The 18,229-nt window shown below is 42.7% G+C and overlaps 1 protein-coding gene across 12 annotated transcripts in view; it reads right to left on the bottom strand.

Annotated features, from left to right (window-relative positions):
* MCF2L (MCF.2 cell line derived transforming sequence like) overlaps positions 1–18,229 on the bottom strand; it is a 176,850-nt gene that overhangs the window by 59,344 nt on the left and 99,277 nt on the right. For 11 of the 12 annotated variants that reach the window (XM_069970783.1, XM_069970786.1, XM_069970791.1 and 8 more), the window contains one exon: positions 3,604–3,687. In XM_069970783.1, the coding sequence (XP_069826884.1) occupies positions 3,604–3,687 (84 nt within the window). Of the gene's footprint in view, positions 1–3,603; positions 3,688–3,791; positions 3,808–18,229 lie in introns of those variants that run through there. The other variant, XM_069970790.1, reaches the window with a different exon arrangement.

Here is an 18,229-nt window from a genome sequence, read left to right as displayed (position 1 = left end):
TCCTGCTCTCTAGACTGGAATGAATATCATTTCCTGCAGGACATACAGCAGCTGAAAAGTACTGGAAGACAGTTGTTTTTATTAAATAAAAGTAATTACAAATCTCAGGCACCAGTTCATTTAAAAGAAAAAATATTTTGCTGAACTACCTCTTGAATCATTATTAGGTATATGGCCAGTATGGAAACGAAATGCCATAACATAAAATGCTATTTATCCAAGAGGATCTACTTCTAGATATTCGGGGTAAAAAAAAGATCTATTAATGTCTATCTCCTATGTTCTCCATGTTAGTGCTGCTATCTCTTGTCTCACTGTGTGAATTAGTTCTGATACAATGAGGTGTTCTATTATATGTACCTATGTATTACAATGCAACCATCACCGCAGTCTGTAGAGAGGACAGTGCTGAATGTATAATTCACAGTCTTGTTACTAGCAGACACTAGATGGCAGCTTAGGACTGTGCAGCAGATATTGTTATAACAAGAATCCGCCATCAACATGCAGTGACCAATATTAAAAGCCAGAATATATACAGAACACTAAATGTCATTTAACAGCTTAATATTAAAGGTAATATATCATCTAGATTTTTTTGGACTGATTAGAGGCAGGTACTAAAACATGTTTTTGTATTTTTTTTGTATAGCATTATGAGGTCTGCCATCTTATCTGAGTTATTGTAACAGAATTTAGAGATATACTTTAAAGCAAGCCACAAGGACTATAGGCAAGAATAGACCCAGCCTGTCCTATTCAGATAAATAACAAAGGCTTCTGAGCATGCTCAGTGATCTTTATAGGGGTCATTCTACAGGGCAGGAGGTCCAGAGTTGTGAGCAATGGCTATTGTGTGTACCTATATTATCTGTATACTGGAGGGCACTGAAGGGAAATCATCTGTACAGAATAGGAAGCCTTAGCTTCGTTTTAGCCCTAGTGGCCAGAGTTAAGACTGCAAGATTTTAGGATTTAAAACAGGGATGGGGAACCTTCGGCCCTCTAGGTGTTACAAAACTACAATTCCCTTCATGCTTGGACAGCCAAAGCTTTAGATTTAGCTTTGACTGTCCAGGCATGATGGGAATTGTAGTTTTGCAACACCTGGAGGGCCGAAGGTTCCCCATCCCTGTTTTAAAATATAGATAGTAAACTGCAAAATGGGTCAAAGTAGCACATGTTGTGTTTAACATAGTTGTGCATTTTATACAGAAATGTGAACAGCTCCATATACTAGCATTAGTTCTATATTACATTCCACACTCCTGTGTAAGAACTCCAAAGAGAATCAATATAGGAAAAGAATAGCACCATGTGTAAATACTCTACTGTAAGGGGAGTAACCATGTAACACTTAAAGGAGAAAGTACTAAAAGTCAAAAATCTCTCAGTTGTACCTGCAGCAGCCTCAGCCTTATTGGTCCTATATTATGACAACTCTGTTTGTTTTTCTATTATTAAAACATAAATCTGCTTGTCCTATAATGTGACTAGTTCACACAGGAACACATGTGGTTTTTGATGCATAATACATATATTGAATCCGGGAAAGTCCTTTCAAGGACAGCACATATCTGCAAGACACTTAAAGGGGGAGATTTATCAAACAAGGTGTAAAGTGAAACTGGCTCAGTTGCCCCTGGCAACCAATCAGATTCCATCTTTCATTCCTCACAGACACTTTGGAAAATGAAAGGTGGGATCTGATTGGTTGCTAGGGGCAACTGAGCCAGTTTCATTTTATACCATGTTTGATAAATCTCCCCCTTAATTGTGAATTTTTAGATTTACAATATGTAAGGCTGGGTTCAGACTGCATTTTTACAGTCTGTTTTTTTCATATGTTTTATGCAAAAAATGGATGAAAAAACGGATGAATTTGTGTGCATCCGTTTTGATCCTTCTTTTCCACTGACCTCCATCACAAAAAAGGTTCAAAAAAAGGTATAAAAACGCATCCTTTTTTAGCATACACAAAAATGTAGTCAACCAAATTTTTTGTGTACTTTACAAAAAATGTATGCGATTTGATCCTTTTTATGATTCATGTTTTTATAATGAGAGTCAATGGAAAAAAAGGATTAAAATGGATGCACACAAATGCATCCGTTTTTTTTTTTGCATAGAACAGACTGCTAAAAAGCAGTGTGAACCCAGCTTAAAGGGGTTATCCAGCCCTACAAAAACATGGCCACTTTTCCCCCCCACTGTTGTCTCCAGTTCAGGGGCAGTTTGCAATTAAGCTCCATTAACTTCAATGGAACTGAGTTTCAAAACCGCACCCAAACTGGAGACAACAGTAGGGGGAAAGTGGCCATGTTTTTGTAGCGCTGGATAACCCCTTTAAGGTATGTGACTCCCTGTAAACTACTTACTGTGCTACAGACACTCATAAATAAACCTTATTTAAATATGGTGACGTGAACTTGTGTATTGAAGAAGGCATAAAAAAAACAAAAAAAAAACTGGCTGTAACTTGGGTAAACACCCATAGATCTGTCACCAGTGTCTGGAAAATAAAGCGTGAACAGGGTAAAGTTGACAAGTTTACTTAGTTACACAGTGACACATATCCTGCTTCAGTGTGTAAAATTTATAGACACATGTTCATAAACTGCTGGAAACCTACAAAAGCCAATATAATGCATACAGCCTGTGCAAAAATATACTGACGTGTGAATAAAGCCTTAGAACCCACAGAATGGTCCTGTCCAGCAGTACAGAGACTCTCTGCAGGTAGAGCCAAAATAAGCAGCACAATCCACATGCATGCAGATTCTTCACTGTGGATCTCACCCCTATACACAGAAAGTAGTGAAACCAATTACAAATCCAAAATCTACAGAAAATTCTGCTGTTTTAAATGTGGATCAAACGAAGGGAAAATGTCATGGCAAATGAATGGCAACAACTGCATTTATCATCTTTGTTTTTATACTCCCTTAATTCTGCCCCCCCCTAAACACTGACTGTCATAGTCACAGGCCCCTAGGTGACAGCAAGTTACAGTACTTCAAGCCAATGCAATATACTCGCTTTTCATCCTTTGCAACCATGGTCAAACTATACTTGTCTGTCTCTCTAGAAAGGACACAATGCAACTGGAATAGCAACGTTTTAGTCTATCATTGAACATGACAACCCCCAAAATACATACACTGTTCACAAGAATAGCCTTTGAGGGAGAATGACAGAAGTGTATTTAGGCCTAATGTTCGGATTTCAAGGACCACAGTACTGCTGCATACAGGTAATCACGCATGGGCTATATGTAAGTACAGTAAAACTCCTAAACTATTAATCCAGTACCTTGATCTGGAAATCCCACTTACCCAACACACTGTACAAAATAGTCTCATGCTGGATTTACAGAAAGTGACCTGGTAGGATTGTGGAGATCAGGACTGCAGTGGTCATAGGACTGTGGTACAGATCAATAAGATTATGCAAGAAGATACTGTATGCACATATACACTGGTGTGTATATATAAATATATATTCACAACAGGCACACATGAGATAGAAAACAGAGTTGTTCATATAAATTATATATAAGACATGTCATGACACAGACTGCTGTGATGTGGTTGATTCTCTCACCTGACAAGTATGCAAACTGCTTCTTCAGCTGATCTTCAATATCAGCTGCACACATTGGGAAGGTATCCTGATGCATGATGTCATCTGGAAAATAGCAAGAAAATACAGGCATTAAATAAAATACAGTAAATCAATGTTTTAAATTCCAATTCCAACTACAGCATGACAACCACAGCAAAACTGCTTACACTTCATGAATGCATCAATTTGGCTGCACTTTATTTGTATAGTTTAAGTGAAACCCCACAAATGTACAAATAACAAGACACATCCACCATGACTTGTTATTTGCAAGTGCAATTTGCTATTTCACACACGACCATTTTAGTAACTTTAATTTGCCGGAACTAATTTCCGAGCCGACACCCAGTCTGTCAAAACTATTTATTTATAACAAGACGTGTTAACTCTGAGATCTTCTGATCTGTCCGCGGCTGACAATCTGAGATCGTTTCTGTATTCATTAAAAAGTTACTTAAACGATACATTTGCACAATGTCTGAAAATGACAAACTGGCAAGTAATAATTGCTGCAACATACTGCACACCAAAATACACAGCCTCACCCAATAGCAGTAACATAATACTAGCCATAAAATATTTTATGTTGTTGTTGAACAAATTTACAAGCCAGGGTTATAAAATAAGGTATACTCACCTGTTTTCTACTTGCTGCACCTTGCATTACTGTTTATATCCCGACATGACATGTCTTCAGTACTAAAGTATTGGCATGCCATGGCCCCCTTCTGCCAATCAGTGCTAATCGGACCACTCAGGCCAGTGATTGGCAGCTGGGTGAACTGGGGGAATGCATCCTTACATAAACTTGTAAGACTCTGCTCAGCATTAGGAGTATTCAGATTATAAAATTTAGGACTGTGGAATTTAAAGTCTGACAGTAGACTTGGCACCTGTTTATAGCTTTCTGTGTGATGTATGAGACTTACGGTGCGTTTACACAGGCAGATTTATCTGACAGATCTTTGAAGACAAAACCAGGAACAGACTATAAACAGGGAACAGGTCATAAAGGAAAGACTGAGATTTCTTCTCTTCTCAGATCCATTCCTGGCTTTGGCTTCCAAAATCTGTCAGATAAATCTGCCTGTGTAAACACTCCTATAGACTACAAACAGTAAAACAACAAATTAAAACATCAGCCTCATAATTCTATTTTATTTTTTTGTGTAGGCACAGGGAATTGGACTCATTAAATAAATTCTATATCACATTTACGTGTTTAAGATCATGTGCTCTTTGTTGGTATGGTGCCGACATGCAAGATAACGGCTGATCAGCAGTTTGGCAGAATGGCTGCAGCGGCACCTATACACAGGGAACAGTGCTGGCAGCGGAGATTCAGGGATGATGTATCAGGGAAACCAGCGGTGAGTGGCAAAGACCAGGAGCTGTTAGAAACACAGTGGAAGGGGGAATCAGGGCAGGAGAGTATGCTTGAGTTTTTATTTTCATAGCACCCTAACTCACTTTTAAAAATAAATAAATGGAATTCTTTTGCTTCTGTTGTCCTAATGGTCCCGACCTCAAGGAACCTTCACTTGCCCTCTTACAAAACATGTGTCATCTTGAATTGTTAATAAAAGGAGAAGTCCAGCAAAAATGTTTATTAAAGTATTGTATTGCCCCCAAAAGTTATACAAATCACCAATATACACTTATTACAGGAAATGCTTATAAAGTGTTTTTTTCCCTGCACTTACTACTGCATCAAGGCTTCACTTCCTGGATAAAATGGTGACGACCCAACTACCAGAGCAGTGCGGGCTGTGGCTGCTGGAGAGGATGATGCCACAGCACGCACTGCTCTGGGAGTCGGGTCATGAGCAGCCGGACAAGCAGATACAAGTCAAAAGTAGCCGGACAAACAGATACAATATGCATTGGAGCTACACAGATTTTACAGCAGTCAAAGGATAGAAATTTATTTTGATGAAGACTAAAGAAAGACTAAGGGTGCTATTACACGACCCGATCATAAACTGTAAACGAGTGCCTTCCTGCTAGATCGGTGCTTGTTTACTGAGCAATTACACAGGACGATTAGGCAACAAGGGCTGCACGGACATTGTTAGCAATGTCCGTGCAGCCCTTGCCTTTAGTGTAAAAAATAAAGTGTTAACTTACCTTCCCATGTTCCCCGGTGCCCTCAGGCTTCCCTGGTCTCTACAGCTCTTACTTCTGTTCTGGTCTCTGCACAGGCCGCCGGCCGCAGCCTGTCTCGGCCAGTAACTGGCTGAGCGGCTGCAGCGTGTCAGTGCAGAGACCAGAACAGAAGGCAGAGCTACAGAGACCAGGAAAGCCTGAGGACACGGGGGAACGTGGGAAGGTAAGTTAATACTTTATTATTTTATACTACAATCATCAGCTGTCAGCTATGTAGCAATAGACGCCCATTGCCTGATGATTCATCTCATCAGCTGATCGTTGTCTCTATTACACAGAACGATAATTGGCCGATTACCGCTCTGTGTAATAGGGCCCTAAAACGTTGCTTACTTCTGCATTTAGGAAGCAAACGAACAGCAAAAAAAGAATCAGTGCAAAGAAGCCCATATACTTATTTCCTTTTAGCAAAAAAACCCACTTCTTTTGTATGTTACAAACCATCATTTTAGATTAAATGAAATAATAGGAATTTTGCATTTTAATGGCATTTAGGAGGTCAAAACAATGAATGTGTCAGCAGATAACATAAAATCCTAAAGAATTCAGTTTGCTTAGTGCTCACATTATGTGTTATGTAAGATGACCCTGTGGCCATCACATCTGCCTATCTTTAGAAAATCGCTGCAGTATATATGGCGAATGGCTGAATAAAATGTAGGAATGCCTCAGACAAAATAAACATCTCATGCAAAATGAAATAAAAATGCAAAGGGTTACTATTCTCATTATTATTGCTATTCTGATATAAAAAGGGACATTGTAATTCATGATCTCCCCCCCCCCCCCCAACAAGCTTGGCAAGGCAAGTATACAATACAGGACTTTATAAAAATAAAAAAAGATTATTAACATCTCAAGAATTTTTATACATCCAGACATTAGTTATTAGTAAATCCAATCACAATGATCAAATATGCTACAGATACATATCTGTGATCCTGGACCACCGCTGATTACACAATATTACTCCCATAGCTTCCTTCATACATCGCTTTTTGGGGGAAGGGGGGAACATCATGAATATTTTAAACATGTTTTTTTTCAGGCTGTAACAATTCTAGCCAACCATACTATGCATAATGCATGTTGCATTAAAAAAAAACAAAACAAAAAAAACAGACACAACAAACACTTAAACAATAAGGAAAAACACTGGGGAAAAAAAGCAAAGGGAAAAGAAGAACAAACTTAATGGGGGGAATGTGCACTTATCTTTAGGCTACAAACCCACTTGACGGGTCTGCAGCGAGTCCCCTTGCTGCGTATTTGCAGCGAGACTCGCTGCAGATCCCGGCCCTATACTTTTAATGGCAGAAAAACACGCAGCAGGGATGTACATCCCTGCTGCGTGTTTGTCTTTAGCCCACCCCATTAACCCCGAGCTGATACTTCACCTGATCCAGGCTCCGGCGGTTCCCGATGTCTTCAGCAAGCCAGAGCGGGGACCAGGTGAAGTATATGCTCCAGCCAGCCGCCCGCAGCCCCTTTAACACCTCCCGCAGCCCCGGCCGCCTGATCGCCCCCCGCGGCACCGATCGCTCGCACGCCCCCCCGCAGCCCCGATCGCTCGCACGCCCCCCTGCAGCCCCGGCCGCCCGATCGCCCCCCCCCGATGGGGGCTGCAGGGGGGCGATCAGTGCTGACGGGGGGCGATCGAGCGGCCGGGGCTGCAGGGGGGCGATCGGTGCTGCCAGGGGGCGATCGAGCGGCCGGGGCTGCAGGGGGGCGATTGGGGGGGCGTGCAAGCGATCTGTGCTGCGGGGGGGGGGGGGCGTGTGATCGGTGCTGCGGGGGGGCGATCGGGCGGCCGGGGCTGCGGGCGGCTGGCTGGAGCATATACTTCACCTGGTCCCCGCTCCGGCTTGCTGAAGACATCTGGAACCACCGGAGTCGGGATCAGGTGAAGTATCAGCTCCGGTGGGGTTAATGGGGTGGGCTGCAGACAAACTCGCAGCAGGGATGTACATCCCTGCTGCGTGTTTGTCTGCCATTAAAAGTATAGGGCCGGGATCTGCAGCGAGTCTCGCTGCAAATACGCAGCAAGGGGACTTGCTGCAGACCCGCCAAGTGGGTTTGTAGCCTTAGGTATATAGTTGGATTTTTTTCACAGATTCTATTTATGAACCCTGTATTGGACAGGCAAATATTTTTTAGATGCAACTTTTTTTTTAATCTGCCTGTTATGAATATTCACCCAAAATGCATAATCTGGGCTTTGCGCCCAATTTACCATTTGTGACTTTTTAAAAAGTTGCAAAATCTGGTGCATTCCTACATGTAGTCAGTACCCGGTAACTCATTTACTATGAAAGTGTGACTTTTCCATAAACCACACACAATATATTGAAACAAAATAAACTGCAGTACCGTCCAGGATGATCTTCTCTGATCCCGGACGGGTCATGTATCGGCCAGTGTCTCACGCCATGTGAACATGGCCTAACAGTACACATTTCACAGAGTAGATAAATCTTTACACAGACTTTAGTGCTTGACCTTTTGTGCTTGAGGAGGTGCTTGAAAAGAAATAAAAGAGGTAGTTGTTGCAGTGCTTGTAGGGTATAGTGGAGTACAGTAGAGTAGCGTAGAGGAGTTGGCCAGAGGAGCCCCAACCCAGTGTAGCAATGTACTGTGCCGGAACCTGAAGACATCCTAGTAGTGAAGAATTACTTGTACTTGCGCATAGACTTTGGTCTGACCACCTTCTGCCCCTTGGTATCGCCGAACCCGTCCCAGTAGGGTAGTACAAGCCCCAGCTGTGGTTATATGGGTGTAGCTAGGTGTCCGAGGTGTCCCAGTTACCTGCACTGCGCTATAGGATACGCAGACCTTATTTACGGTGACTTTGTCCTATCGAGGCTAGTTCCTCTGTACTCAGGATACTGCCCTGCTCTGTTCTGACGGGTTCTGGTGTGAGTCAGGGTATCCCTTGGTTACCTCTCCCTTTAACCCTTAGGCGACCCTGGATGTACCCGTACGTCCAGGGCCGTCTCCCCGCGTTCAGAGCGGGGCCGCGCTCTGAACCGCCGTGATCCCGGGTGCCGCATGTAGCCCGCTACTCGGAGGCAGCTGTCAAAGATGGCAGCTGCCTCCGATTACTGGCTGCAGATGATCGGTGGTGGTATAGTGGGGAGATCGCTCCTCCGAGACGTTGTCCCGGAGGAGCGATCTCTGTACCTAATGCCGGCCGGGGACTGCAGCAGCCAAAAGCAAACGAGTGCCGATCTCATTGATCTTTGCTGTATAACTATACAGCAAAGATCTCAATGAGAGATCTGAGTGCATATGCTTCTAGTATATGTGTAAAAGTAAAAATAAAAGTGATGTTATAAGTAAAAAGCCCCCTCCCCTAATAAAAGTCAGAATCACCCCCCTTTTCCCATGTTATAAATAAAAATAAACAAGTAAATAAATAAACAAACATGTTTGGTATTGCCGCGTCCATAGTCGCCCGAACTATTAATTTATCACATTCCTGATCTCTCACGGTAAACAGCGTAAGCGCAAAAAAATCCCAAAGTGCAAAATTGCGCATTTTTGGTCGCATCAAATCCAGAAAAATCGATCAAAAAAGTCGCATATGCGCAATCAAGGTACCGATAGTACAGATCATGGCGCAAAAAATGACACCTCACACAGCCCCATAGACCAAAGGATAAAAACGCTATAAGTATGGGAATAGAGCGATTTTAAGGAACGTATATTTGTTAACAATGGTTTGAATTTTTTACAGGCCATAAGATACAATAAAAGTTATAGATGTTATATATCTTTTTATTTGTAACGACTTGAGGAACATAAGTCAATTTTACCCCAGGGCGAACGGCGTAAAAACACAAACCCCCCAAATAAAAGAAATGCGTTTTTTTTTTTTATTTCACCACACTTTGAATTTTTTTCTGGTTTCGCAGTGTAATTTATGCAAAAATTCAGCCTGTCATTGCAAAGTACAATTAGTGACGCAAAAAATAAGGGCTCATGTGGGTCTGTAGGTGGAAAAATGCAAGTGCTATGGCCTTTTAAACACAAGGAGGAAAAAACGAAAATGCAAAAATTGAAATTGGCCGGTTCCTCTAAGGGTTAAGGTGCTTAGCACTGCAGGAACTGTTGGTCTCTAACTGCATCTGTACACTTCCGTGACTAGACTGAACTGAATTGCACACTTCCTCCGCTAACTCCTCCTTCAGGGGTGAGTGTGTGTGGAGAGCAGGGAAAGGCAGAAAGAGAGAAAGCACCTTCTATTGGTCAGCAACAAACATATGGTATAACAAACATTAACCCATAACTTCCTGCAGCTATGCAAAGTAGGGTTAACCACTTTATTTCTCTATAGCTGAACAGTGAACCTCAAAGTATGTTTAGGATATCCTGGCTTGCGGCTAACACTGGTAGAGTGTGGTTAAACAACAGAGACTTTATGCAGCCCCCTAACATGAAGGGAGGAGACATCTATTCTGTATATTCTACAAAAGCGGCCTGCACACTAGAATGCTCTAAATAAGATAGATGCAATGGTTTATGGAAAGTCATAAGAATAACATTCCTGTCACAAATATACAGTGACAGCAGTCCCCTGTTATTACATAGTCTCCTCTGACAGTGAAGGCAGCAATACACACTTATTTTTATCACTTGATGTTTTCTTCTTGTCAACGCAAGGCAATGCTCTACATCTGTGCCATATGTTTACAACAAGTCTCCTCCTGCACGCGCTAATCTGTCATGTGACCCAATGACTAAGCATGGCCCACATTTATCTGCCTGAAATCAAAGATTTTGGGTTTTACACATAGCAACCAATCACAGCTCAGCTTTCATTTTACCAGAGCTCCTTGATATATGAAAGCTCTCTCCCTATGACTTTACATTTATTCACATTGAATCTCATTTACAGAATGGATGACCAAACACTCGCATGGTCTGAAACTTGCACCGTCTGGTTTTTCCCATGAGAAAGCAATTGGTTTCATTTTACCAGAGCTATGAAAGCTAAGCTCTGATTGGCTGCTGTGGGGAAAAAAACAGATAGATTTGATTTGATTGATAAATCTGGGCCAATGTTCTCTAAATACAGAACATATCAAAGACTGCCTTCAGTCCCCGCACATTACCCATACACTGGAAAAAGTAGTTACAGAATGGCATTTACTCAACCTCTTCCTGCAGTGTAAGGCCCCATTCACATCATGTTTGATATAAGCACAAAAAAATATCCACTGTGGGGGACCTTAAAGGGATTGGCCATCCTACAGCTGTTTAGTAAATGAAGTATTGCTGAAAATGCTAAACATATATGCTCTATAATAAAGCTCCACCCCCTCGTCCCTGCTGTCGGCTGGATGGCTCCTCCATCTATAAGATGGCTTCTGTTGCAGGGGCATGGGACTAGTGCACGTGACTCTGCTTCCTCCATGTGCATTCACCTGTTTCCTGGACACAGTGAGGGGAACCCATCTACCTCTTTAAGGAGGGCGGGAACTGTCCAGAACAGAAGAGCCTTTCTTTGGGGATTCCCATAGAAAACCTCTCCTGCTCTGGACAGTTCCTGTCTCGGCCAGAGATGTCAGCAGAGAGCACTGTGTCAGACTGGAAATAAAACAACATTTCCTGCATGACATATAGGAGCTAATAAGTATGGGAAGACGTGAGATTTTTTTTATAAAAGTAAATTACAAATCAATATAACTTTCTGACAATAGTTAATTTGAAACAAAAAGATTTTCACTGGACAACCCCTTTGTGTGAAGGAGCATAGGATATTTACAAGTACAGAAACATTACATATTACATATTACATAGATTGCATAAGGAGCGTAGTAAATACACACAAACTCTTTATTGCTGTCACTGAAAATGACCACAAAGATCAGAAATTATTATATATTGACAGAGCCGGACTTTGACTAAAAAGTAGCCCTAGCACTCAAACACAACACAGTCAATTTAGTCAATTTAAATAACTGCATGCAGAGCTGTAGTACTGATTTCTAGTGCTTCCATGGGCAATGTTAGGATCCTAAAACTCAGGGGCAAGGACCCCAAGGCATATGTCCCTCTCCCCCACATATATAGAAAATAATAAATACATACATATAATTATCAATATCAATTAAATACACTAGACCAAATACTATCTCAATACTGTTATTGAACAAAATACTTAACACAAAAACCAATATTACTAAATAAACCAGTATAACTATAACACCCTTCAGATCCTACAGTAAATACAGTACAATTAAATGGAAAAAGCTCAAATCAAATGATGTCCCAGACCACCAAAATGACTTAATTAAGCAACAACTTTCACATAGACTGTTCTCTTTTTGCATAGACTGCTTTATACATCCCCATCTTTCTCACAGACTGCTCCCATGGCCCCTCCTCTCTCACAGACTACTCAACATGCCCCATACTCTCTCACAGGCTGATGGACATTGTCCACCCTCACATTTTTAAATTACATTTTTCTATCAGTAACTTGATTGCGCATATACGACTTTTTGATCAACATCCCAACGTCCCGGAGGAGCGATCCACCCCACTAGACACCAGGAAAGTGCTGGATCCGGTAATCGGATGCAGCTGTCATCTTTGACAGCTGCATCTGATTACTGTATTAGGGGGCACAGCAATCGGACCGTACCTGCTAATACCTGCGGCCCCGGGCTACAAGCGGCACCCAGGACCGCGGCGGTTCAGAGCGGGGTCGCTGTGCAGACCCGTTCTGAACACCTCTCGGGGACATATGACGTACAGGTACGTCATATGTCCCTAAGAGGTTAAACAGACTGCTTTACAAGGTCCCCTTCTTAGACATAATGCTCCCATCTGCTACAGACTGCTCTCACTGGTTCACTCCCACAAAGACTGCTCACCCAACCACACATACTACTCCCAGTGACATTCTATGTCACACTATCTTTCAGTCCATGTATAGCAGAAAGCTAAACTGTTCAGTTTTTTTTCCCTCCCTCCAATGATCATAGAGATCAGTGCAGGGAAGGGATAAAGGGGACTGTGCAATTGCATTGGAACAGCCACACAGTTCTCTGTATAACTGCGCAGAGGGCTTTATCAGTACTCCACCTGATCACTAAGGCTGCAACATAGGAGGTTTTATTTTGTAAGAATAGCTTACTTTTATATTCTATTTTGTACTGTGTCCCTTGATGTTTTCTAACATCAACAGCTAGTAAGGCATCATTCAATGCACTGGTTATGGGAACATGTATGTTCAATTCTAAATACCATTTTACAGTTTATATATAGATATAACCTACTGAAATATAAATATAGCAAGTACATTCCCAAGGCTGCTAATGGAACGCATTATAATGCTTGCTGGCAGGCTAATACATAGCAGCTTAACCGAGCTCTTATAATGCAGTGGTATAATTAGTTTTTCCAAAATCTGATTACTATATAAAGATATTGAACAAGCAGAAAATGTCAGCTGTAAAAGCTCTAGAGTAAAGCTCTAGTGTGTAATACGGATGGATTCTCAAGATTAGTAAAAACAAACCGTATTTACTGTTTTATGTTAATTAATTCTTTATGTTAATGGGGTACTCTGGAAAAAAAACTGTTTTCAGAACAGCTGGTGTAAGAAAGTTATACAGATTTGTAAATGAATTCCATTGAGAAATCTTAAAGGGAACCAATCACGCCGAAATTGCCCCCATTGATAAGGAAGCGTGCTGGTACATCAGCCAGCACGCTTCCCAAACATCCCCCTGTCCCCTCTGTCCCCTCTTTTGTTAGCCCGTAATCTTACTTTTGCGATGTCCCGCGCCGTATGCTAATCAGCCCTAAGTAGTCCGGGTGGGCTGAACTAGTCAAGGTGGGCTGTACTAGTCACGGGCCTGGGCGCTGTAATCACGCCCAGAGGGGCGTGATTCAAAGACCTTCGCTCCACCGACGTCATCTCTGGCCCGCGTTCACGTCGGCGGCGCGCCGCGTCTTTCGCATGCCGCGCATGCGCAGTACGGCGGGAGAAGACGCTGACGTACTGCGCGTGCGCGGCGTGCGGAAGACGTTAGCGGCGCTTGCGTTCCAACGCCGACGTCTTCCGCACGCCGCGCACGCACAGTACGTCAGCGTCTTCTCCCGCCGTACTGCGCATGCGCGGCATGCGAAAGACGCGGCGCGCCGCCGACGTGAACGCGGGCCAGAGATGACGTCGGTGGAGCGAAGGTCTTTGAATCACGCCCCTCTGGGCGTGATTACAGCGCCCAGGCCCGTGACTAGTACAGCCCACCTTGACTAGTTCAGCCCACCCGGACTACTTAGGGCTGATTAGCATACGGCGCGGGACATCACAAAAGTAAGATTACGGGCTAACAAAAGAGGGGACGGAGGGGACAGGGGGATGTTTGGGAAGCGTGCTGGCTGATGTACCAGCACGCTTCCTTATCAATGGGGGCAATTTCGGCGTGATTGGTTCCCTTTAAGCCTTCCCGTACTTATCAGCTGCCATATGCCCTGCAGGGATGCATTCTTTCCAGTCATGGTGCTCTCTGCTGCCACCTCTGTCCCTGACAGGAACTGTCCAGAGTAGTAGAAAATCCCCATAGAAAACCTTTGGTGCTTTGGGCAGTTTCTGTCACAGACAGAGGTGGCAGCAGAGAACACCATATCAGACTGGTGGGAATACACCACTTCACCATAAAGTAGCTAATAAGTACAAGAAGAATAAGACTTTTAAATGGAAGTCATTTACAAATCTGAGTAACATTCTGATACCAACTGATTTGAATTTTTTTTCCAGTAGACTACCATTTTAAAGAGAAACTGTGCAGCCTTGTTAAAAAAACAAACAAAAAAAAACAACTTTCAAACAATGCAAGGTTCTTATCCATGTTCCCCCCTGACACTCTTTATGTGCTTTTACGGTAGTCCTGCTCTTCTGATGCAGTTCTCTGCCTGCTCCGTCTCTCTTGCTGTCCCTCTTCCCATGCACTGCTATCAGACTACATTTCCCAGTGGTCTTTGCAGTACAGTCAGAATGTCCTGTTTGTCCAACCCCCATACCCCCCCCCCTCCTGCACATACACTGCCCCTCCCAGAGGTGGCTCGGACTCCTCTGTCAGAGATGCTGCCTAATGGCTTATTCTTCAGCTCCTCTGTCTCCCCTTCCTCAATGAGAATCTGAGCTTTTTTCTATATAGACCAATGGGAATACAGAGACCTCTGCTTTTACCGCATGGTAGCTTCGTGGTTAGTACTTTAGCCTTGCAGTGCTGCCATACTCCAAAAAACATACTAAGGTTAGATTGGGAGCTTTACTGGGGACAGGTCTGATGTGACAATTTCTGTATAGCGCTGTGGAATACATTGGCACTTTATAAATGAGAGAAATAAGTAAAAGGTAAGAGAATAATAAAAAATGGAATTCAAAAGGGTTGATAGCCTTTAAATGCCACCATATGTACTTAAAGAGGATGTACCACCAGGTACATCCTCTTTAAGCTGAACCCACAGATCGAACGGCGCCGTCACGGGGAAGCCCTTAGAATGAATGGAGCCGCGTCATACAGGGGAGGGAACTCCCTCCCACTGGGGGCGGCCTGGCCGGCCTCCAGTGCTTGAGCACCGGTTGGTTCCGGTGCATAGTACGGCGCCATGCACGGGAACCGGGCCGCGGTCCGTTTTTCCCCATGATGGCGCCGTTCGATCTGTGGGTTCAGCTTAAAGAGGATGTACCTGGTGGTACATCCTCTTTAAGGTGTTTCCCTTATAGTAAGTAAAGGTATATTGTTAGGATAGACAACATCTAATCAGTGGGAGCCTGACCACTGGGATCCCCAGAAAATGAAAGGGCTATAGCTCAATCCATGTGAAAAGTGATATGTCACAATATGAAATACTGTATACTAAAGTACTGTAAAAGTATATGTAACAGACTGCAAACATTCGGCAAAGTAAAGTTTGGGAAAAAGGGCTATTTTCTCTTTATTCAGTCTGGCAGTGGTAACTGGAAAACAGCTTGCACAAAATTTACATATCAAGACTGGCAGTCCTAGAAAACGAACAACCATCTGGCATAAGAGAGCGCAGACAGCAGCTCCCATTAGTCCTTCTGCCTTTCTGAAAACTATGTTTGTAGATCCATATTGACTATTCAAATAAAGGTATAAATGTATAATATTTACTAAAGGATATATACTGTACACTATACATACACACACATGCATGGGCATAACTACCACCAAGCAATAGCGACCGCCAGATCAGGAGCCCGGTGGGCCACTCCTGCCATGCTCTTCATTATATGCAGCACCTGGTGGCTGGGCGGGCCTTTAGGCTGCTGCAAATGTTCCCTTGACATAAGCTCCTGTGTTAAAGGTTATGACTACACTTTGACTACAGGTTTGTGGTCAGTCGTGTGTGTGTGGGATCAAGAGTGTGCTATAGGGCCCAGCCATTTCTAGTTACGCTCCTGCACACATTCCAAAGGAACACTGTCTGGCTATAGCTATCTAGTAACCACCCTACTGTATCCATTAACAGTATTTACTCTAGCAAAAATAAAAAAAGAATAGATGCTGTTTTGAAGACAAAGGGTGGTCTACACCAAATAGTTAGATTCTCTTGTGTTCATTTATTTTGCAATTTAATTGATATAAAAAAAACCTTAGTACATTTATCTGTTGAAGACTCTCACGTTGCAGCATTTTTTCCTCACCTGCCTAGAACACTTTTGCACACTGCTGTATATACATGTAAAGATACATATTTGTGTAGTGTGTATATGTCTATATACTGCAACTTGACACCACACACATATTAGAGTAGAAGCCTGTTAGGTTTTAAATAGTAACAACGTCCTCTAAAGCTAACAAACATTTTACAAGGGAAAAAATAATAGACATTTGTTTGGCTGACATTGTTATAGGGAGTACAGTGTGGCTGGCACTCTCTTTATACAGGGTTTCTATTTAAAGCATACCCTGTTGTTATATCTAATGCAAACAAAAAACAAAAGTTAGCTCTGGTGAGCAGAAGGCTTCAGGTATTTGCTCTCCGGGCAACCCCTTAAAGTGGGTATTACAATGGAGTGCCGAACAAAGAAACAAGTCACTCCCATTTTCCTAATAGATAAGGGTTACACTTTTGAAACTCCAATCAGACATTTAAACAGGAATAACTAAGCAGATTGATATCTATCGTCATGGGATAGGATTCAGTATAAGCTGTAACATGTCAAAATCCCTGCTTATTCTGTGTTAAGGAGTCCAGTGGGCGGTGTCTTTCAATAGATTTTATTTCAATCAATAAATTACAAGTTATACTGAATCTTTTCCCATTAAGATATATATCAATCCTCTCAGCTCCTTCTGGTCTATAACAAGATGACAATAGCTAGACAGCATTTTTATGGTGAGGGGTTCCCTTTAATAATCTGACAGAGACAAAACTCTGTGCACATATACAGTCAAATTCAATGTGCATCTGAATATTCACAGCACAAATCTAATGTTAGCGGATTTCTTACCTAATGTAAATCAGCTATGTCAGGGCTTGGAATGCACAGTTATAGAGTTATTGTATGTAGACACTATGGAGCATTGTTTCCAACTGGCATTGTGCTGTTTTTCCAATGCTAGGAGGAAGATACTTGTCACATCACTGTTTGCACCTGGACCGTGATATCTGTGTATGGAAGAAAACGTTTCTGGCTTGGAAAGATGGCATGCGGTCCGTTCGGCAGGGGATGCAGTTATTGTCATAAAAACAACATTTAATCCGGTAGTGCTGTGTCTAACGGCCGGGGCTTACATTTGTATATGCATTAGGCTGGCACCACCTCTCTGTCCTTCCTCTCCACCCTCCTCATCATTAGGAATGCTCCAGGCAGATTGCTTCCTATTCCCCACCTGTGTGCATAATGAACATGGGCTGGATCTTTAAGACACCTGTGCAAAGCTCAAACAGCAGTAAATGTTCCTGGACCATTCCTAATGATGAGGAGGGTGGGGAGGAAGGACGGAGAGGTGGTGCCAGCCTAATACACATACAAATGTAAGCCCCAGCCGTTAGACACAGCGCTGCAGGATTAAAAGTTGTTTTTAGGAGAATAACTGCATCACCTGCCGAACGGACCCCAGGACAGATCTTGGATTAAAAGCAGCTATCCGAAGGTACAAGTGGTTTGGGGGAGGGGGGTCAGATTGTGGGTACAGAGTCACTTTAAGGCTGGGTTCACACGCTGTAACTGTGCGGCTGTTTTTTTTATGCGGCTGTAAATGTGCGGGTGAAACTCCGGCCGTGGGAAAAAATAGACATGCGGCTCAAAACATACGGTCATTTACTTGGAAATCTGGTTCAACTAAAAATAAGAAATAAAATGTTAAGAAAGTGATGGAAACACCTCTGGATGCATCTGGGAAAGCAGGGAAACAGTTTACATGAATTGCTATTACCGGGGTTTGCG

The sequence above is a fragment of the Dendropsophus ebraccatus genome, chromosome 5 (assembly GCF_027789765.1).
Source record: "Dendropsophus ebraccatus isolate aDenEbr1 chromosome 5, aDenEbr1.pat, whole genome shotgun sequence".
NCBI classification, from domain to species: Eukaryota; Metazoa; Chordata; class Amphibia; order Anura; family Hylidae; genus Dendropsophus; species Dendropsophus ebraccatus.
The sequence above is the reverse complement of the archived record's forward strand: the minus strand, read 5'-3'. Positions and strand labels throughout refer to the sequence as shown.